Raw genomic sequence first — 22,476 nt, forward strand, 5'->3', positions numbered from 1 at the left:
CCTTTAAGTCAACTCAAAACTAAGGTGTGTGCAGGAGGGTTTCTGACATAGTATAGTCTACTAAAAATATCACTCTCATGCCTCAAGTTAGCAATGACTCATTCAAAAATGTTTTTTTTTTGCCTTTATTGCTTAATTATAACTGTACAGTTTTACCATGCTTTGGTTCCTATAAGAGTGGATATTGTTGGAAAAGCAAATTAAATGTTGCGTATGTTAGCATCTTCGTATGACTACCCTGGCTTTTCTAGTAAAACCCCTATGATCGTCAGACTTCTTGTGTTTCTTGTCTTGTCTGACTTTGGTGTAGCAATGTTGCCACATTCCTAGATCTCAGCAAATAATTTAATGAGGACAATTATTACTGAGAGGAATGATGACCAAAACTACAAAAAACAGCCCCAAGTTGTATAAAACTGTAATTTCCCTTTTGTAATGTAAATATTTAAACCAAAATACAAAAAAAGCAATACAGGAAGAAGAAGAGATCAAGCTCAGACTAAAACAGAGATTGAAGAATAGCATGAAATGCAGGTGTAAATGCATACAATGCTGAATGCAAACGTGTAGATCATTATAATAAAAAAAGAAAGTGTCTCACCTCCACCACTCTTTATCCATTCCCTCATCTCTCCAGCCCAATCAATCTCCCTCCCCCCTCACTAATGCACTCTTTCATGTGCTCTCCAATTTCTTCCCCTCTCTGACGCCCTCTCTCTCTCACCCCGATGCCTCATGGTCCTTTTGTAGGCCCTCTACATTTTTGGGAGTAATGTGATCTCTCCCCTCCCATTTCTCCCCAGGGTGGTCTGCTCCTCTCATTCAAACAACTAGGTTGGGCTGAATGGAGCTGGCAGTGAGAGGGGAGATGGCGAGAGAACAAGGCTGGGCAAGAGGACGGAGAGAAAGTAAGATAATGGGTATGTAAAACAGCCATTAAATCTCGTCCTTGTTCATTCGTATCTTACACCGACAGGTGGGTGTGCATACCTAATGCATCACATCAGGCGAGTGGATCGCGTGTGTGTGTGTGTGTGTGTGTGTGTGTGTGTGTGCTACCTGTGCCATCTGTTTGGTCACATTCAGCAGCTGCTGCTGTGTTCAGCCTACAATATCAAGGCTAACTCAATATTGCCTCAAACTAGCATTTCCATCAAATGTACTTTACTTTTATGAAAATTATCAAAAGATGAATTTAAAGAGGTATTTTTTCGTTGAGCTCTTGGGGACAGTTGAAAACACTACATTGACTGATCATATAAAGTTGTTATTAGGAATGAAATGCAAACAGATTACAATTTACACATCCAGCAGAAACAGAGCAACAATAGAATTTTGAGTTGTGTTTCGGACCACCGGACTAATCTGTCAGGTCACAGGTGATATTTGTCTTTGGGTTTGTCACTACGAGCAACCTCTTAAACATTACACATAGTCATTTAATCCATTGTTAATATTACAAATATTGCAACCCTGTCTCCTAAAAATTATTTTCCTATACAACTAAACTGCGTTCTCAATTACGTTTTGAGGAAATCTCCCGGATTACATTTGTTTCAACACGTCCTCCTACCAGTGATAGGCGCACGTTGTGAAACGGTCACAGTTTTTAAACACGTGGTTATCGTTATGAATTGGAACAAAACTATGTGATTGGGTTCAGGAAAACATTGTGGTTGTGTTAAAACGAGTAGCCTATGTTTGTTAAGTAACTGAACTTGCGTATGCAAGTTGAAAAAAAGTCAACAAGAAATTTAGTCTTCACACAGGAAACAAACGTTTCCGTGTTTGTTTGACCCACCCATCCACCCCGGCCTCGTTCCTACATTGGACTATAAATGTTGACTTTGATAAGAAATGCATTTGTGAATGTAATTTTTTCTAGGAGACAGGGCTGAATATGGATCAGTGTAGCTTTTTCAAAATATTTTTTTACAGGCAGTTTACTTTTCTAATATGGTATTCTTTCAAAAACACATTTAAGTCTTAGTTTTCTTGAAACAGTTCAGATATGCATACAAATAATGCAATGTATACAATAAAGTAAATTGGTTACATGCACAATTAAACATTTCTTAAGCTCATAAGCAGCTATACAAACAAACCATCACCTTAGTAGCTAGAAAACATGGAAGTCAGAAAAGATTCTGCATTTCTGTTTTAATCAGCACGCCAAATGTATTTTGAAGCATTTTATTATCTGTTCCTATTTTATAGTTGACACATTGTGTTTCTGTTCTTTCTCACAAGCTGTTCTTTCGTCCTTCTCATCTCCGCTCTCTTTCATACCCCAAATTTCATCCTCCTTTCCTGTCATCCCTGAACCATCATGTTTCCTTGCCAGGACACACACACCCACCCTATACATCTATACATACCACTGCGTTGCCCCAGACAGCCCACCACAATGTGGATGCCCCAAGGGAGCTTGGGTAACTTAGTCCCCTCTATCTGCCAACTGCTGTGTCACAAAGAGGCTTGCATTACTCTCTCTCTCTCTCTCTCTCTCTCTCTCTCTCTCTCTCTCTCTCTCTCTCACACATACTTGTTAACATCATTAAACACACACTCCTACAGATACACAAGCACATACTTAATATTTAGGCATGCAAGTGTGTCGATCATATGATAGGCGCACATACAGTATACCATACACACACATTTTCAGCAGATATCAAGCCAAGTCTCTTTCATTGCCGGCTCCAAATTGAAGCTTATAACGAGGGAGAGAGAGGATTAAGAGAAGGGGGGGGGAGTGAAACTGAGCTAATGTCCTTACATACCAACAGGAAAGCTTTAAAGCCATACACACGTTCATTGCTACACACTCACTCACACGACCCAAAACACACCCACTTCCCAACGATGCACGCTGACAAGGGCATTTCAAGCAATTTTGTCACACTCAATTTTGTTCAACAGAAAATCATTTTATCCTCACTTGTCACCTCTCTGAGTGCAAATGTGTTTAACCAAGTCTGTGTTTGTGTGTATGTGTGCACGCTTGAGTTAGAAGTTGTTATTGGCTGCAGGAATGAAGTTCAGCTCCAGTTTGGCTACAATCTACACACACACACACACACACACACACACACACACACACACACACACACACACACACACACACACACACACACACACACACACACACACACACACACACACACACACACACACACACACACACACACAGGTTTGTTAGATAGCAACTGAACACCAGCTGAAAATCTTGTTTTTAGCAGACCTCCAGTGGTTTAACTTCTCTTTTTGTTGCTGTGATGTAAAAGTGTAAGCCAGGGTGTGTCAGTACACTGCGACATCAGTGTTGGGTGAGGTTACAGGTGCGCCAGACTTGAAATTTTTAACCAGAGAGAGCCGTAAAAACATATTTTTCAGCCTGGTGTTATGTTACTCTTTGAATTTAGTGAAATCGCATGACATTATTTCTTGAAGCCTTTTGTTATCACGAGAGAACGAGTGGTTCAAGCTCATAACACACTTTCCCTGCCAGGTCTTCAGGGACCCTCTCAACAGAGTTATCAACATCAGCATCGTTGTGTTCTGGGCTGAGACTTTCATTCACGTCCTGCTTTATTGCTTCTCCAAACCTGTTACTAAACTGAACGATGGTACCTAAAAAATAGTAAAAAAATAAATAAAATAGTTTCAGCTGAATCATATACAGGGGAAATCTAGAGAAACTAAGTCTGTCATTTATAAACCTGCATTAACTGTTTGGCCACTTGGAGGCAGCCCAACAAGCCGTAAACACAACATTGACATATTCCATAAGCCCCTCTGAGCAACATTAGCATTAATTTGGTGCTTACAGTGCAAGTTCACTATCCTTTTAGATATGTATAGCTCAATAACTGTGAAAAATATCTGGTTCTTTAGCTGCTTAATGCTTCACTATGTTCACCAGCTAGTCGCTAACATTGCCTGTCTGCTGTGGTGCTGGGCAGCTCATGCTCACTGGGTCATTAGAGCTTTTTGAATGAAAACAGCTGCGTGCTGCAGCTCAAAGACTGAACCGAAACAGTGAAGTTGCGGGCCGGAAAAACCAAAACAATGAGCTGAAAGATGTTAAAACACTCCTTAGAGCTGAGGGGGAAATGCAAAATTGAATGATAATTATCTGTTACATATTGTCGTTTTTTCATAATAAACCTCTTGGAGTCAGCAACAATCTGTAAACCCAACACCACCGTATTATCACCTTTTGCTGCAAAATGTTCCACTATGTTCACAAACTAGTTGCTAAGGTAATCTGTGCACCATTTGCTGGTCAGGTACACGTTTATTTTTTAAATTTTTGCCGAAAAAAATGACACTGTGAATCAAAACAGTAAAGTCGTGGTTGAACTGCACAGTCGAGTGATAATTATTAGTGGGTGTGTCACGACAAGCTGGAAATTTCATATTATAATTACATTTCTTTCCATTGTTAATATCAAATATTACTTGGTGCAGCTTTAAACTATCTAAACACATTATATGACAGTAAAACAAAGGGGGCATCGGGCTAAATTTGTAAAATAAGAAGTGTGTCACTTACCAGCACCTCGCCTTCTTCTTCTCCAGACCAGGTAACCTATAACCAGCACGAGTACCAACACCACCAGCCCACCCACTAGTCCTGAGACCACTGAAGAGGATGAAGTTGCTGTAGGGGTTAAAAGATAATGTAGTAGAGTTAGCGAGGGAGAAAACTAGTTATAATAAGACAAATACACTCTCAAGGACTCTTTGGGTCTTACCAATTACAGTGACTTGAAGTGACTTGGAGGGAACAGAACAGAAGGACATCGAGGACATGTTAAGCCTGTAGACACAGTTATACTCTCCTTGGTTTGTATACTCTATAGCAGGGAATTCAAAGTAGGCCATGTAGAAGACAGAGTGGCCAAATGCTGGCAATGAAGCGACTGTGCTCTTGTTAGACTTCGTCAGATAGAAGAAACCTCCCGCATATGTAGAACAAATGGAGCATGTGATGGAGAAGCTGCTGCCTTTGGTGACCAATATTTTGTCAGGGCTGTAGATCACCATTGCATGCGGAGATGTCAGGGAGATGCTGGGCTTCTCCAATTTCACTGCAGAATAGAAAACCAACTTTTACAAATTCATATGGATCATAAAACCTGATTGCAATCTTGCATAGTCAAATTTCCAACAATTATGTTCAAATGGACAAACAAAGCACACAATACCTATTACAGAGAGCTCAGCAGTATTTCCTTGAGGATAATAGATGACTTGATTGGGTAATTTCTTTTGATATTCACAGAAGTATGACCCCCTTTGGCTGAAGTCCGCTTTAGGTAAGATAAAGGTTGCAGCTTCGTTCTCAGAGATTTTTTCCATTTGAAATGATCCTTGAGTCTTCTTAAGGACGAATGTCCCACCCAAGTGCTCTGTTACTACACTGCAGGTGATCTCAACTCTTTCACCCCAGTTTACCTCCGGAGCCGGACTCAAAGTGATTTGGGGCTTCTGTAGAGCACCTGAAACAGATAAGTGTTTTCATAACAGCAAACGCAGCTTCATCTAATACCTGTTGTAAAGTCATTCACAGATTAAAAATGAGCCAGGTCTCTTACCTAAACAGATAACACCAGCATCTTCACCATGCCCGCAGTTATTTATTCCAAAACCAAGATGCGTACATTGTGTGAGAGCAGACTCTTCGCCTCTACATTCCACATTATCCAGCCATATTGGGCCAGTGCCTCTACCAAAGTGGGCACTTAAAGGAGCAGAAACGGCATGACCGCAGCCAAGCTGTCTACATACCACATCAGCAGTGGTCATTGACCAATCATCATCACACACAGTTCCCCACTGGCCTTTATATAAGATCTCCACTCTACCAGAGCATTGACGTGAGCTGCCGACCGCCCGTATCTGTGCTGCATATGAAAAAAGAAATTAAGTGAGTCCAAATGGGACAGTCCTGGAGACATGTATTTACACAGAATTGTAGTGTATATGTTATTGTAATTGCATTTGCATGTACGAATACACATATTTTCATTTTAAAACAATACATTTTATATTGTATTTTGAAAGTACTCTTTGTCCCACCATCATATCTGTTGTAATTTAAACAGCAAAACAACAATGTTGGACTGACAGAAAAATAATGATGTGGAATATGACTTATGTCACTTTTGTCATGCAGGTGAAACATTAAAGCAATAGTTAGACATTCAGAGTTTTGAAATATGCTAATTTGCGTTTGTGCTGAGCGTTAGTTAAGTTAACGTAACTAGAGCCAGCTGCTGTTTAGCTTAGCTTAGCATAAAAACTGGAAACCTGCTAACCTCACCCTGTCTGAAGCTAACAAAACTGACCAGCACCTCTAAAGCTAACTAATTAGCACTTTATATTTGTTTGTAATTCATTTAGGGTAGCTGTTTCACATTTTTCCCAGTTTTTATGCTAAGCCAGAGAATGTCTAATAAGGGGAGAACTTCCACTCTCTGGAAACTTCCGGCTTCTGAACTGGTTGCAGTTCCACTCTGGTTCCATATATTTAGTTCACGAGGCTGGTAGAATAGATGGAGGATCTAATAGACTATACCCCTCAAAATCCACTTTTCTCAGTATATAATTTTTTGTCTAGTAATTTGAATGTTGCATTTGAAAGGAGGCTAAGAAAATACACACTGCTGGGTGTTAGATTTTTTTAAGAGTCGCTTTTGTTCTAAAAACCTTTTTAAAAATGTCGAGTGGGCGATCGCGCCATATCGTACTTGACCAGGAATGCTGAACTTGCCGCGCGCGGCAAGTTCTGAGTCACTTCCTTTTTTTCTCCGAGCATCGACAACTTGTGATGACAGGTTAGGCTCTTCCTGTCAATACACACGCTAGAAAGAGGTTTGCTAATGTTTTAAAGACCACGCCGAAATATTCACTATGACATTCTGGTTCCACTTTGGATGTCATCAAGCGAGACCTCTGGTCGTAATCAGTCCTTCACTGACCAATCAGCATTCATTAGCAGAATGCTAGCGTGTTATGGGTAACAACGACTCAACCTGTAAGACTTCATTCAACTTTCGACCTATAATCCATGTTGAACTTGCAAAAACTACAATCAGGCGAAAGAGACAAATTAAGCCGTCTAGCTTTATAGACTCCCATTCATTTTGCACTCGGTCACCCCCAGGGGAACTCTGGTGGAACTGCAACCAAAGTCGATTACAATGGAGTTTGAATAGGGAGTGAACAGGCTCTCCGTAGATGGGCTCTGGCTAAGCTTAGCCAACTAGCTTTTGGCTCCAGCTACTTATTTACCTCACAGAAGTAATAGTGGTATCAATCTTTACATCTAACTCTTGACAACAAAGCAAATTAATGTATTTCCTAAAATGTCAAACTATTTCTTTAAGGGATGATTGCACTTTATTAAAGAAGTATGTGTAATTATTAATTTTTACTTGTGTAAACAGTATACATTTGTGAAACAAATGCTGGTGAGGTCATATTTGTCCAACTGTATGAGAGAATTTCTGACATACATTAAAAGCTATTACCTGCACATAGAGCAGAAGCATCATGTTCGTGCCCACACCTTGCTCCTCTGAAACCTTTGAGTGAGCATTGCTGAAGAGATGTCACATTGTCAAAACATGACTTGCTAGCCTCCACTACTGATCCACTGCCTTGGCCAAAGTGGGCAGCGCCAGGAGCACTCAATGCATTTCCACATTCCAGCCGCTCACACACCACCTCAGCTTTACTCAGGGTCCAGTCTGTGTCACAAACCGTTTGCCACACATTGCCATGACGGACCTCTACTCTGCCAGAGCATTCATCTTTACCATTAGCCAACCGGACCTCCAAACTTCCTGTAATGTAGAGTAAACTAAAATGATTATATGGTATCAGACATTTCAAATTCGTCTTAATGTAGTCAAATAGCATTTCGGACATTTGCAGGGAGGGTGTTCCAGAGGGATGGGGCTGCAACACTAAAAGCTCTGTCTCCGAAGGTACAGAGTCTGGGGTTGGGAATGGAGAGCAGGCCAGCATCTGAGGAACGCAGGTTTCGGGGTGGGGTGTATGGATGGAGGAGGTCGGAGAGGTACAGTTGGGCCAGGGCATGGAGGGACTTGTAGGTGAGAAGGAGGATTTTATATTTGATGCAGGTCTTAATTGGGAGCCAGTGAAGGTGGATGAGGGTTGGGGTGATGTGCTGCCAGGTGTGGGTGAGGACCCTGGCGGCAGAGTTTTGGACATACTGGAGCCTGTTTAGGGGACCCCAGACAGGACTCCATTGCAGTAGTCCAAACGGGAGGTAATGAAAACATGTATGATGGTTTCTATATAATATAAGAACCTGTGACGTGCTGATAAAACACTAATCAGTAGAAAGACAAGTTACCTTGCATCAGAATTTATTCAAGCATAGCTTTAATACAGCCTTAATAGGCAGAGTGAGACAATCTATTTTTTTCTTTCCTTTCTTTCATATGATGGATTTAAAATGTAGTCATTAAGTTAATGGGGACACTGTCACACTGAGAGCAATGAAAAAACTGTGTTCAGCTTGAAAGGTCATTCTTGATCTTTGACCAGTGGCAGAAGTTACGCCCCCCAGCATTTACAAGCCCCTATTATCACATGACCGAAATTCCATACTTAGGTATTTAATAACGACTAAACCATCTTCATGACAACTCTACTGTTTCTGTGAAGGAAGACCAGAACATGTGGTTGAAACACCAAGTAAGTGTGAACTTTTCTGTCAAGCCATGTGGGAATGAGATTGAAAGTGGCAATATATAGAAACAAGTTTTGTAAAACTAAGCGAAAAAAGCCATACATGAAATTGACATAGTTATGGGAGCGATACAACTGAACAACAAACAAGACTGTATTATCTTTTGTCATTTTTGTATGCTTTTTCTTACCTGTGCAGACAACACCAGCAACTGAGCTTGTGTTGCAAGTTTTGTCTCTAAATGGTCTTTGTGGGCACTGACTCAGTGTTGACTCCAATCCACTGCATTCAATTTGATCAATCCAGGTCTGTCCCGTGCCATGGCCATACTCAGCCACAGTGGTAAATTTATGAGTCCTCCCACAGTCCAGCTGTCTGCACACCACATTTGCATCATTCACATCCCAGGATTCACCACACACATTCCCCCACTGGCCTTTGTCGTAGAACTCCACTCTTCCAGCACATTGACTGGGCCCATCAGACAACTTCACATTACCTGGAAATGACAGTTGTTATATGAAGTTACAGTCCAACTTTGGTGTTTGTTTTTATTTGTGTACTTTTTTGGTCAAAGTTGTAATTACCTAAAAGAAGAAATTGAAGTTTTAATTATTTTTCTGCCGTGATAGCGCCCCCTTACATAAGTGTTTCAATTGAAACCCCAGACGGGGGGGCCACCAACATTGTTAGAAGTTGCTGGGTCCCATCTGTGATTTGAGCAATCTTTGCATTATTCCATGACTATGTTAGTTACTCCATGATTTAAATGACAAGGTAACATACGGAGTAATGAGGTTGCTGGACTATTACTGGACTCATTGCTTTGACTTTTGAAAGTCACCATATCTTGACACGTAAAAAAGGGGCAGCTAAGGCTAGCTAGGCCCCCTTTCGGAACCTGCCTCAGCAGGTGTTGAAATAGGCCTAACATGAATGAAAAGTAACACCTAGTGGTAATCAGTGCAAATGTTAGCAAGCTAGGTTAACTAGCCTAACATGCTAGCTTCCACTTTCCAGGTGAAGTACAAACTGAACAGCATGATGGGTCCTCCTAAATGTTCAACGTAGAGACAAATGTCTTTAACCCCCTGGTAAAGCAAAAATAAATGTCTGTCCTGAGGCTGTGACCCCACAGGAAAATGTGTTATTAACCACCCAGCCAAATCTCAATGACTAAAAAATTCGACACATAAAATTAGGTTTCAAAATTGTGAAAAATAAGCAGTTCTCTCTGCTCTGAGACAACGTGGGGGGTGGGGGGTATTAGTTCGCTAGCACATGAGAGCGTGTGAGGGGAATTCAAATTTCAATTCAACTTCAAGTCTTACCTGAACATTCGACAGATGCCTCTTCAAAGCGATCGTGCCCGGTCCTGACATATTCTTTCAGTGTGCACAGTGTGAGAGAGCTCTCTCTACCGCTACAACTGATCGTATACCCTCTTGGATGTCTGCCCTGACCATATGATCCTGAGAACTTGACAGGATCTCCACAATTCATCTCTCTGCACACCACTGCAGTTTCATTCATTCCCCAGTTAAGATTATGTGCTGCTGACCATTGGCCACCATGGTAGAACTCCGCCCTGCCTGAGCACTGGTCAGTCCCATTGATCAGTCTAATGTTAGCTGGAAAGCAAAAGAAGAGAGAATCAGACATTAGTTAGTTGGGGTTTGGACACATTTGAAAAGAATAGCTGGTTAATTCAAATTGTATATGATATTCTGATTGGTATTGTAGCAGAAACAACTATGATATTATTATTATTAACAATAACCAAGATGATACCTGAGCACACCACACCGGCATCTTCCCCATGACCACAGTTATGTTCTCCGAGGGTGGAATGTCGGCAGTGCATAAGAGACGTCTCATTACCGATACAGCCTACATTATCCAGCCAGATATCTCCTTGGCCTTGACCAAAGAAGGAACTGGATTTGGCTGTCTTAGCTGTTCCACAGTCCATGGCTCTGCACACCACCTGAGCATCTTTGATGTCCCACTCGTCATCACACACTGTTCCCCACTGGCCGTCATGCTGAACCTCCACTCTACCAGAACACCTGTCAGTGCCATTGACAAGCCTTAGTGTTGGATTACCTGAGGACAGATCCACTCATGTTAAAAGTAATGACAAGCTAAAGTCAAATTATGAAATAGTGGGCTTCATCTGTCAAATGTACTCAGTTTTGTAGTTATTTATTTATCACAATCAGGCTATTTAAGTAAGTAAGAAGAAGATTTAATACACATAGGCCAATCTTGTTTTTAATGACCACATGTCCTTTGCTATTCTAGTTGAACTGTGCTACAGTACGGTATATTCCTATCTTTTGTGTCTTACCTCCACATGAAAGAGAAACACCTTCACATCTCCCTGTCAATTCTTGAAGTGTGCATTGGGAAATAGAGGTCACATTGCCAGAGCATCTACTGGTATAGGCTCTCAGTCCACTGTCACCCAAATTTAAGCTTTCTTGAGGTGGTTTTGGAGGGCCACAATTGAGTTCCTTACATACCACTGCAGCATCTTTATTGCCCCACTTATTACAAATTTTCCCCCATTGGCCATTGTGGAAGACCTCCACTCTTCCAGAACAGCGGTCAGTCCCATTGAACAATCTGACTGAATCTGGAAAGCAGTTAAGAAGGTATTGTATTTAAAATGTTCAAGAAAAATGTTAATATTTCAAAAATGGCATAAATATGATTTGTGGCAAGTACAACAGCACTGCTTCTAAATATGTGATAATGCACCAAAGACAACTATAACAAGAGGAACAGCAAAAACATGATTGTGCCAGGCTGCAGAGGATTTTCTAATTTAGTAATTTTCTAGTAGAAATTTGGAAGTAATGTTAAAGAAAATTCAAAATCAGTATACATGCAGGAGTTTAAAAAAGAGAAAGATAAGTGTGGTTTTTTCAGCTCTTGTTTTGGTGAAGTACAAAGTCATAATTTTGTCTGTTTCATGTTTGTTTTTTTATATTGCTCTGGCACTCGAAATTGGGGTGTCATCAGGATTTTGAACCTGATTTCATTCATGTAATGTACTTACACTTAGTAAAGCATGTGTTACCTGAGCATACAACACCAACATCTTCATTGTGGTCACAGTTGTGTATTCCAAAACCTCTGTGAGGGCAGTCAGCAAGAGACTTCTCATGACCAGTACACTCAACATCGTCCATCCAAACCTGACCCTGACCTCTGCCGAAAAACGCCTTGTACTGGACGGAGAGAGCACTCCCACAGTTCATCTCTCGACATACAACATCTGCTTCCGGCATCCCCCATCTGTCATCACAAACCGTTCCCCACTGTCCATCGTAGACTTCAACTCGGCCAGAGCACCGACTAGTCCCGTTACTCAGCCGTAGTAGTTTATTGTCTGTCAGATAGAAAAGGAAAAAAAGACAATGGCATGTTTTTTCAGAAGCCATCCAAAAGTAACCACAATACGTTCAATACAAAATTACTGACGTAGTTTGAACACATATATGACTTACTTGTACAGACAACAGTAGCATCGGCACAGCTTTCCTTAAATTCCTGAAGTCTGCACTGTGAGAGAGAGCTCTCATTCCCAAAGCACTTGGGTTTGACGCCACCCAGGTCACGTGTCTCTCCAAAATATAGCACTTCAGCCTGATCGACAGGAGTGCCACAGTTAATCTCTCGGCACACCACGTCAGCGTCTGCCTTGGTCCAGTCATTACACACTCGTTTCCAGTTGCCATCATGGTGGACTTCCACTCGACCGCTGCATCGATTGCTTCCGTTGACCACTCTCACATATTCTGCAAAATATGTAGATCGAAACTGAACCAAAATCAACAAATACACAACAAATGATTGTGTGCAAGTAGAATAAACTGCAAAAAAGAATGGACGATTTGAAAAGCTCCCCTGCTCAAAGCCGGAGATAAAACTACATCATTTTAAAATCCGCTCTGCGCTCCATCCAAAATCCTCCTGCTTGAGCTCTGCTCACACGCTTTGCTGACAATACAATCACTAGGTTTTTGATGCAATAATATGATCAGTTGCTAAGATAAATGCTGCGTTAGCTGCTTTTGTCCACAGCTGTATTTCCCAATTTCTCTTGACAGTTCCACATTTCCTGTCTTCATATTAATTGAGCAAGGCACTTGTAATGGAGGGTTTTGTGATTTTTGATTTTATGAGCTTACTCTGTCATTAGAGGTTAGTGCCTAATTAATGTTTAAAGAAAAAGTTCAATAATTTGGATAATATGCTTACTCGCTTACAGACGGAAAGTTAGATGAGAAGATTGATATAACTCATATCCAATGAAAATAAGCCAGCAGCCAATTAGCTTAGCTTAGCAGAAACACTGGAAACAGGGATGCGGCTGGCCTGGCTCTGATCAAAGGTGACAAAGTCCACTTACCAGCACCAAAGTTCAATAATCTGCATATCTATTTGTGTAAAAATAACAATTCGCCTTTTTATGTTTCCCATATTCCCAGTCTTGTCAAGTTGTAAGGTCTTAATGGACATATATGAGAGTAGTATCAATCTTATCAACTCTGCGAGAAGACCAATTTCCCAAAGACAAATGTCCAACTATTGCTTTAATAAAGGAATGTAATGTAGTGTGGAATTTCAGTCGTATCCAACCAGTAATTCAACTTTAAATAAAACACAAGTGTGTGCAAAGCAAACATAACTGAGATAAGAATATACTATAAGGATGAACCCAGTCTTACCTGAACAGACAACCCCTGCATCTTCACTGTGGCCACAGTTATTTTCCCCCATTGGTCTGTGTGAGCACTTGAGGACAGAAGGCTCATGACCAGTACACTGAACATCATCCAACCAGATCCTGTTCTGTCCCTCTCCAAAAAAGGCGCCTTTTTCGGCATCAAGAACTGTCCCACAGTTTAGCTCTCGACACACCACGTCAGCGTTGGCAATGCTCCAGTGATCATCACACACCGTTCCCCAACTATCACTGTGGTAGACCTCAAGTCTACCAGAGCAACGGGAAGGCCCGACCAGCCTAATTTTGTCACATTCTAGAAATGAAAAATGAAAGCTGTAATGAAATAGCTGTAGGTCGTGTCACCAAACTCAATAACAAAAAGTCATTTTTTATTAGATTTGGTTGTAGAAATCTAAAAATCTAATTGTGCATGTGTTTTTTGGCATCAAACATAAATAGAACTTACTAACCTGTAAGCAGTGGTAGACTCAGTAGACCTACAGCAGAAACACATAGTAAAATGTTCAGCCCAGAGATTTGTCATGAATATTTCAATCAATATTGTACAATGAATGCACAGCGTTTAGTGCTGTAATTTATCAAATGTGTTACGTATCAGGATAGCCCCTTGAGATGTAGCATGAAGTTACAAAAAAACATCCCTCAAAATTGTCCAACATTAACTTTGTCAAATTGATCAAAGAAAGAACATTTGAAAAAACAAAACACTTATCAATAATAAAGGAATATTCTTTGGATACAAACAATGAGACTTTCACTTCTGTTCAGAATCAGAAAGAGATTTATTGGCAGGCATGTAGCACTTACTAGGATATTGTCTTGGTTGAAGGTGCATACATAAAACAATAACATAAAATAAACTAACACATACATACATGCTATACTATTTAGCATTAATTGGGTTAGTGAATGCATATTTTTCATGGTTTAGAGAGCATGCAACCAAACTGACTAAATTGTACTTATATGATTTGATTTAAGAAGTCAAAAGGAAGAAGTCGATTTAAAAAAACAGAAACTCACCTATTGACAAATAAAAAACAAAATGTAGTTTTTCAGCAGTAATGAAGATCATATTGTGTCTTCAAAGTAGATCAAATGCTGTCAAGGTACGATAAAAACAAAGTATTGTTAAAAAGTTTGTTACTTTACTCTCTCTATCTGTCTTCGGCAAAGTTGATTTTTGGGAGCCATCCAGTTATTTTTTTTTTTTGATTTTTACAAAAATCTGCGAAGGCTCTTACCTTTTAAATCCACCAGACTATTTGAAATCACAATTCAAAATAAAAAGCTGATTCCATCTGAAACATCAAAAGGATTGACGCCCCATGTGCAGATCCAGTAATTGTTATGAATAAAGAGGCTGCCTGGACTTGGACTGCAACCTGGACGCATGTTGACATTTTTGATCAATCATTAAAGACAGGGGATTTCATTTTGTTTTACACAACATCTACATTAGTATTTGAAAAAGAAATTCATATTCAACACGGAAACACACCCACGTGTAAAATAATGCTGTAAGCAGTTGTGCATGAAAATCGCTGATTTATGGACAGAACAAATAAACAACTGCAAAAAAATGAAAGGTAAATGAAGATCAAAAGGAGAGTTGTTATGAGCGAATGTCAAGAGGTGACCATTGACTCCCAATGTCATCCCAACCACCGGTCCACTCCCACCTCTGGTTATCACAGCAGTCCTTTTATGTTGAATTTGCACAAAGCACAGCCAATTCCCTCCCTTTCTTTAAATCCCAATGAAGTGGTAGCCTTAATAAACAGGCCACTTTGCTGTTTATTTTGTACATTGTACGATCTTTAAGAAAGCCTCCACAGAACATATGACTTGGCGTGAGTACAAATCTATTAAAGAAATATGATAAATCAAAAATTAATTCAATTCAATTCAATTTTATTTATAGTGTCAAATCATAACAGGAATTATCTCAGGACACTTTACAGATAGAGTCGGTCTAGACCACACTCTTTTACTCTCATTTACAAGGACCCAACAATTCCAGTGATTCCCCCAAGAGCATGCATAAATGCGTAAGTGCGACAGTGGCAAGGAAAAACTCCCTTTTAGGAAGAAACCTCGGACAGACCCAGGCTCTTGGTAGGCGGTGTCTGACGGTGCCCGTTGGGGGTATGATGAACAATGGCAATAATAGTCACAATAAAGATATTGTAATAGTTATAATAGTTCATGGTGTCGTAGAGCACAGCAGGGCATAACAGGGTGTGGCAGGGCGTTGGCCGGACATAGCAAGTCGAAGCCGGGCATTGCAGTGCGTAGCAGGGTGTAATAGGGCACAGCAGGGCGTAGGGCACGACCACGGCGACAGCTGCCACCATGATGTAGGTGCCATCATGATCCAAGATGATGATGCTGGGCGGAAAAAGAACATAAGGACTCCGGGCAATAAGCTCCCCGGAGCTTTGTTAGTAACAAGCATTTCTGTGACATGTATACACACAGATGGAAAGAGAGAGGAGAGAAAAGCTCAGCGTGTCCAAGGAGGTACCCCGGTAGTCTAAAACTATAACCGCATAACTAAGAGCTGCAGAGAAGGGGAGATAGGGAGGCTGTGTTCCGTGATTGTGGCTACACACCTTCCCCCGCCGGTCTAGGCTAACGCTGCGACTCATTACTCCCTAAGTATATGTAAGCTTTATATCGGGAGAAGCAGAGATAGGGTGGGGGTGAGCCATGACTGTGGCTACACACCCATCCCCGCCGGTCTAGGCGAACGCTGCAACTCCTCATACCCTAAATATAGTAAGCTTTCTATGAAGAGAAGCCGAGCTAGGGAGGCGGTGCGTCATGACTGTGGCTACACACCTTCCCTCGTCGGTCTAGGCGAACGCTGCAACTCCTTACTTCCTAACTATAAGCTTTATAAAAGAGGAGAGTTTTAAGTTTACTCTTAAAGGTGGTGACGGTGTCTGCCTCCCGAACCCAGACTGGGAGCTGGTTCCACAGGAGAGGAGCCTGATAGCTAAATGCTCTGACTCCCATTCTCCTTTTAGAGACTCTAGGAACCACAAGTAACTCTGCATTCTGGGAGCGCAGTGCTCTAGTGGGACAATAAGGTACTATGAGCTCTTCAAGATATGATGGTGCTTGACCATTTAGAGCTTTGTAGGTCAGGAGAAGTATTTTAAATTCAATCCTGGATTTTACAGGAAGCCAATGCAGAGAAGCCAACACAGGAGAAATATGATCTCCCCTCTTAGTTCTTGTCAGAACACGCGCTGCAGCATTCTGGATCAGCTGGAGAGTCCTAAGAGTTTTATTTGGGCATCCTGATAATAGGGAGTTACAATAGTCCAGCCTGGAAGTAACAAATGCATGGACTAGTTTTTCAGCATCGTTTTGAGACAGGATGTTCCTAATTTTGGCAATGTTACGAAGGTGAAAAAAGGCTGTTCTAGAGGTTTGTTTTAAGTGGGCGTTAAAGGATATATCCTGATCAAAAATAACTCCTAGATTTCTGACAGTAGTGCTGGAGGCCATGGTAATGCCATCTAGAGTAATTATATCTTGTGATAATGATGTTCGGAGGTGTTTAGGGCCCAGCACAATAACTTCAGTTTTGTTTGAGTTTAACATCAGGAAATTGTAGGTCATCCATGATTTGATATCTCTAATGCATACTTGAAGTTTGACTGGTTTCGTCTGACTTGATTGATAAGTATAATTGGGTGTCATCCGCATAACAGTGAAAGTTAATTGGGTGTTTCCTAATAATATTGCCTAGAGGAAGCATATACAAGGAGAAAAGAATTGGTCCAAGCACCGAGCCTTGAGGAACGCCATGGCTGACTTTAGCGTACTTGGAGGATTTATCGTTGATATTGACAAATTGAGATCGATCAGAGAAACAGGACTTAAACCAGCTTAGTGCGATTCCTTTAATGCCAACTAAATGTTCCAGTCTCTGTATCAGGATGGTATGGTCCAGAGTGTTGAATGCAGCACTAAGATCTAATAAGACAAGTATGGAGACAAGTCCTCTGTCAGCAGCAAGGTTGTTAGTAATTTTCACCAGTGCCGTCTCTGTGCTATGATGCTTTCTAAATCCTGACTGAAAGTCCTCAAATAGACTATTCCTATGTAAAAAGTCACATAGCTGATTAGCGACTACTTTCTCAAGGATCTTGGAGAGAAAGGGAAGGTTCGATATAGGTCTATAGTTGGCTAAGACCTCAGGATCGAGGGTGGGTTTTTTCAGAAGAGGTTTTATCACAGCTACTTTAAATGACTGCAGTACATAACCTGTTAATAAAGACATATTGATCATATCTAGTAACGAAGTATTAACCACAGATAACGCTTCTTTAAGTAGCCGCGTTGGGATGGGGTCTAATAGACAGGTAGATGGCTTTGCTGAAAAGACCTTTAACATTAATTGTTGATGGTCTATCGGAAAAAAGCAGTCTAAGTATATGTCAGGTCCTATCGTTCTTTCTAGCACTCCTGTATTCAAAAGTGAACCGTTAGAAGTTAAGGGCAAAAGGTGATGAATTCCGCCCCTAATTGTTATAATTTTATCATTAAAGAAACTCATGAAGTCGTCACTACTAAGAGCTAGGGGAATAGAGGGCTCAGTAGAGCTGTGACTATCTGTCAGCCTGGCTACGGTGCTGAAAAGAAACCTTGGGTTGTTCTTATTTTCTTCTATCAATGATGAGTAATAGTCTGATCTGGCATTTCTGAGGGCCTTCCTATAGGTTTTCAAACTGTCTTGCCAATCTAAACGAGATTCTTCCAATTTGGAGGAACGCCATTTACTTTCAAGTTTTCGTGAGATTTGCTTTAATTTGTGAGTTTGGGAGTTATACCAAGGTGGTAGTTTCCTTTGCTTCATCATCTTCTTTTTGAGGGGAGCAACAGAGTCTAAAGTTGTCCGTAGGCAGGCCGTAGCACCGTCTACAAAATTATCAATTTGGGAGGGACTAAACTTAACATAAAGCTCCTCTGTTATATTAAAGCACGACATTGAGTTAAATGCTGTTGGAATATTTTCCTTAAATTTAGCTATAGCACTGTCAGATAGGCATCTAGTGTAGAAGGTTTTATTTAATTTCATATAGTCGGGTAGTAAGAATTCAAAAGTTACTAAAAAATTGTCTGATAATAAGGAATTCTGTGGAAATACTATCAAATCTTCAATGTTGATGCCATATGACAGCACAAGGTCGAGGGTGTGGTTAAAACAGTGCGTGGCCTTATGCACACTCTGACTGAAACCAATTGAATCTAGTAGTGAGTTGAAGGCAGTACTAAGGCTATTGCTGTCAACGTCCACATGAATATTAAAATCACCTACAATAATTATTTTATCTGATTTTAGGACAACACATGACAAAAACAGGAGCGTGTAGCGCTGTACCTGTGATTACTGATATTACTGATTCTTACTGGAATGATATAGCTGGTCTGTGGGTTAGCAGAGTTATTTGAAAAGGAGGGAGAGCTTATGGGAGAGTGAGACTGGGAAGTGCGCTTGTGCGTGTGTTTACGGGGTGCAGACAGTCAATCTAAGGTCTGGGTCTGCACCCAGGTCTTGGTCTGCACGGCATGAATCCCGTCCCTACTGAACAGGGAGCCACGTTCCCAAAACAGATTAAAATTGTCAATAAAACCTATGTTGTGGATGTTGCATGTATGCTGGAGTCAGGTGTTGAGGGTGAGTAGTCTGCTAAAAAGGAATACTCCGCGACCTCGAGATGGAAGTGGGCCTGAAATAAAAATCTTCTTCCCAGTGCTTTTTAAAGCTTCAATGAGAGTACCAAAGCCTTTCTTTGTGCGCTCACTCTGCTGATAGGATATGTCGTTATGTCCACAATGGACCACGATGCGTTTAATAGAGGTCGGGAGTGAGGGTATCAGGTCCACAGCTTTAGCCAGGATGTCTGCAACAGCATTAAAAAAACGTATATCCCGGGTGATGGAGTCACCAATAATTAGTGTGGTTGGGGGGAAGAGCGGATGAGGAGTGCGGGGGCGTGAATGGCCGGTGGCAGGAACAAAACAGGCAGTATCGGTTTCAGATGGACAAGAAAAGGAAGAGGAATATTGCTTACCATTCGGTGGGGGAGATTGTTTTTGAGGAACGTTGTCATTTGGCCGGTTCAGGCAAGGGAGGCCATCGGACCGTCTGATTACCGCATCCCTCAGAAGTTTTCGCCGCGAGGCAGCGATCCTCTCCTGTGACGACAGCTGGTCAGTCGGCTTTGAAGTGGGGCTCGCCCGGGTAACCACGTCAGCCGTTGTTCTTACCTTACACTATATTGTGAAAAGTTCACAATGCTGTTGCAGGAATTTCGTACATTCAATTTGAAAATATGAATGCAATTCCACATTCAGTTCTATTATAAATATGAGCTTTGCAGTGGCATTCATATATCGCATTTTTTACTCACAATGTGATCCAAGTGCTGGATTATGCTGCAAAACAATCCAGGCCACTTCCAAGCCCAATAATATAATAATAATAAGCCTCCTCTGTTAGTTAAATGCGCCAAACATTGAGCTTTAAAATGATTTTTTTGTTGACACAAAATCACTGAAATATAAAATAAATGTTCTTACCTTACAAAATGAGTTGAGGACTTGTTCTGTCACAAACACTTGACTTGACAGAACCAGTTCTTGTCCCACATCTCATTGGAACTGGGAATGGCTAACACTTCCCCTTGTGAAAGTGTGAGCCTCAGTATTTTTTCGTTTGTTCAGTTCCTGTTATAGAGTGCAACCTTTTTCTATCACTACTGCACCTTTGGAGCAACAATTTATGCTGTGTAGATCCAACTAGCTAGGCTAGGGACAATAGCGACAACCTTTAGGCTAACTCTGGCTCAATTTGACTTTTTCTGTCGATCAGTAAGCACAGTTCTTGTCAAACTAATACAATACAACAAATTGCATACACAGCAAGTACATTCAATCTGATGTTATCTGTTAGTCGTGGTTACCAGTCTGTTTTGTTAATTTCAATGAATGTAGTTGTTTTGTTATTGGGGGCGGGTCTGAAATGTGGTTTTCCCCTCAGCTAATTTTCCTGACATGTTGTTCTTTTGCTTTTAATTCATAATAATATACTGTCCAATTGAGGCTGTGGCTACGTGATATTGCATAACTGACTTGTCTATTCAGCATTTTAGGTTGCCTGGTTCTGCCATCTGTTTGCACGTATAAAGAATTCCTTAATTTGCCTCCGTTTCAGTTGCATGTGTCACCACTTTACAAAATAATCACACCTCAAACTTCCTCTTGATGCTGTAGCTTGTCACATTATTTCATGTACACACATACTTTGCTTTCAGTTGTCAATTTGGCTTTTCTGCATCACAAAAAACAACACCCCACCAGCACTACAAAGGGGCTTCAGATTGATCCTCTCAAGACACAAGGTTGTTCAGGGTGGTTTCAAATATGTAAAGAAAACAACTGTGTGTACCACTTTTATATTCATATCCAGGGCTTTAAATTAACGTTTTTTTTCACCAGCCAACACAGCTAGTAGATTTTAAAAGTTACCAGTCAATCCGATTTTCTACTTAACCACGTTTTCTTGTCTTTTTTTCTAACTTTACTTTAAATTCAGCTCCTCTGTTTTGTTTGGCTCCGGTCCGTTCATCTTCTCCATTTCAGCATAGCTCATGATCAATAACACGCACGTTATAGGCACGTAGACAGCGGTTGTCTGACGCGTCATGACTTGGTGTTCATGGGAAAATGTAGGATTAGTACTACAAGCAGTGTTGCCAGAAAAATATTACGTTTCCAAGCCAAAGACACAAAAAACTGCCCAACTGTCTTGGCAGAAAACAGACCAATCTGGAAACACTGACTTGTTGCATCGTTTCTGCAGCCTGCTGATTCAAACAGACTAGCTGCAGTGTGTGAGCTAGATTGCTTGTGAAGGATGAGTCAAACTAACGTTAAACACACAAGGAGATATGAGTCAAACAAAACAACGACATTATAGTACACACAAATATTAAGACATTTCTGTGATATAAGTCAATAATACAAAATACTGACCGAAATGTGTTTTAATCCAGTAACATTAGTCGAACAGCTCCACTGTAGTCAGTATTTACTGTACCAACAGGTGTTGACTGAAAATTGCGGTGCAGCGCAATTTGAAGCCACTGCAGTGGGCGTGGTTTCCTTGGGAATTTGAATGTTTTCTAAATATTTAGCTTTACACTTGGTGACACATTTAGATATAACATTTAGATTTAACATTTAACATTTAGATATATATTTAAGATTTAGATATAATATTTAGATTTAACATTTAACATTTAGATATATATTTAACATTTAGATTTAGATATAACATTTAGATTTAACATTTAACATTTATGTATATATATATATATATATATATATATATATATATATATATATATATAATAAAAATGCGCTAAATGTGAGGAAAGTGAGCTAAATGTTGAAAATGTATCTTGAAATTGTATTGTATTGTATGTTGAAATGTAATTGTAACCAAACTTTTACATTCGGTACCCCATACCTGTCCTTTAAACTAGTTTGGCAGTGGAATAACACAAGAACAAGGTTTGTTTTTTGTTTGATGACCGTGACTACACACTTAAAAGAGCCCTAATGGATCATCCACAATACGGTACCGTACGAAACGGCACCTCTGATTAATATTTAGATAATTTGATAACGGTTTAATTTAGCCACTTACCGATTTTTCCTGCTAAAAGCTAAGGATTTAGCCATCACGGGGGTGTCTTTGGTGTCTTTGTAGCCTTTACAGAAGGTTTTCTATCCAGCCTGGAAGTTGTGCCTCTTCTCGGAGTTGTTCACCAATAAATCCTAACGCATATATCCAAGATTTATCCACTTGATGTCCATAATTTATCAATTTTCCGTCATTTTTGCCGCTAGCTCGATGCTAGCTGCCATTTTGAATATCCCATGGTGCTTTGCGAGATTGTGT

The 22,476-nt window shown here is 40.5% G+C and overlaps 1 protein-coding gene across 1 annotated transcript; it reads right to left on the reverse strand.

The window, feature by feature from the left end:
* Positions 1–124: 124 nt before the first annotated feature.
* LOC144533393 (scavenger receptor cysteine-rich domain-containing protein DMBT1-like) lies at positions 125–21,683 on the reverse strand. Its single transcript, XM_078274716.1, has 16 exons — positions 20,091–21,683; positions 14,514–14,591; positions 13,940–13,966; positions 13,471–13,782; positions 12,247–12,537; positions 11,817–12,128; positions 11,082–11,369; positions 10,523–10,837; positions 10,063–10,362; positions 8,922–9,230; positions 7,542–7,856; positions 5,604–5,912; positions 5,214–5,507; positions 4,761–5,096; positions 4,559–4,666; positions 125–3,633 (listed from the first exon to the last, which is right to left on the reverse strand). Exons 2-16 carry the CDS (start codon positions 14,563–14,565, stop codon positions 3,464–3,466), a joined length of 3,738 nt encoding a protein of 1,245 aa, XP_078130842.1. The 5' UTR covers positions 14,566–14,591; positions 20,091–21,683; the 3' UTR covers positions 125–3,463.
* Positions 21,684–22,476: the final 793 nt, after the last annotated feature.

The sequence above is a fragment of the Sander vitreus genome, chromosome 18 (assembly GCF_031162955.1).
Source record: "Sander vitreus isolate 19-12246 chromosome 18, sanVit1, whole genome shotgun sequence".
Lineage (NCBI taxonomy): Eukaryota > Metazoa > Chordata > Actinopteri > Perciformes > Percidae > Sander > Sander vitreus.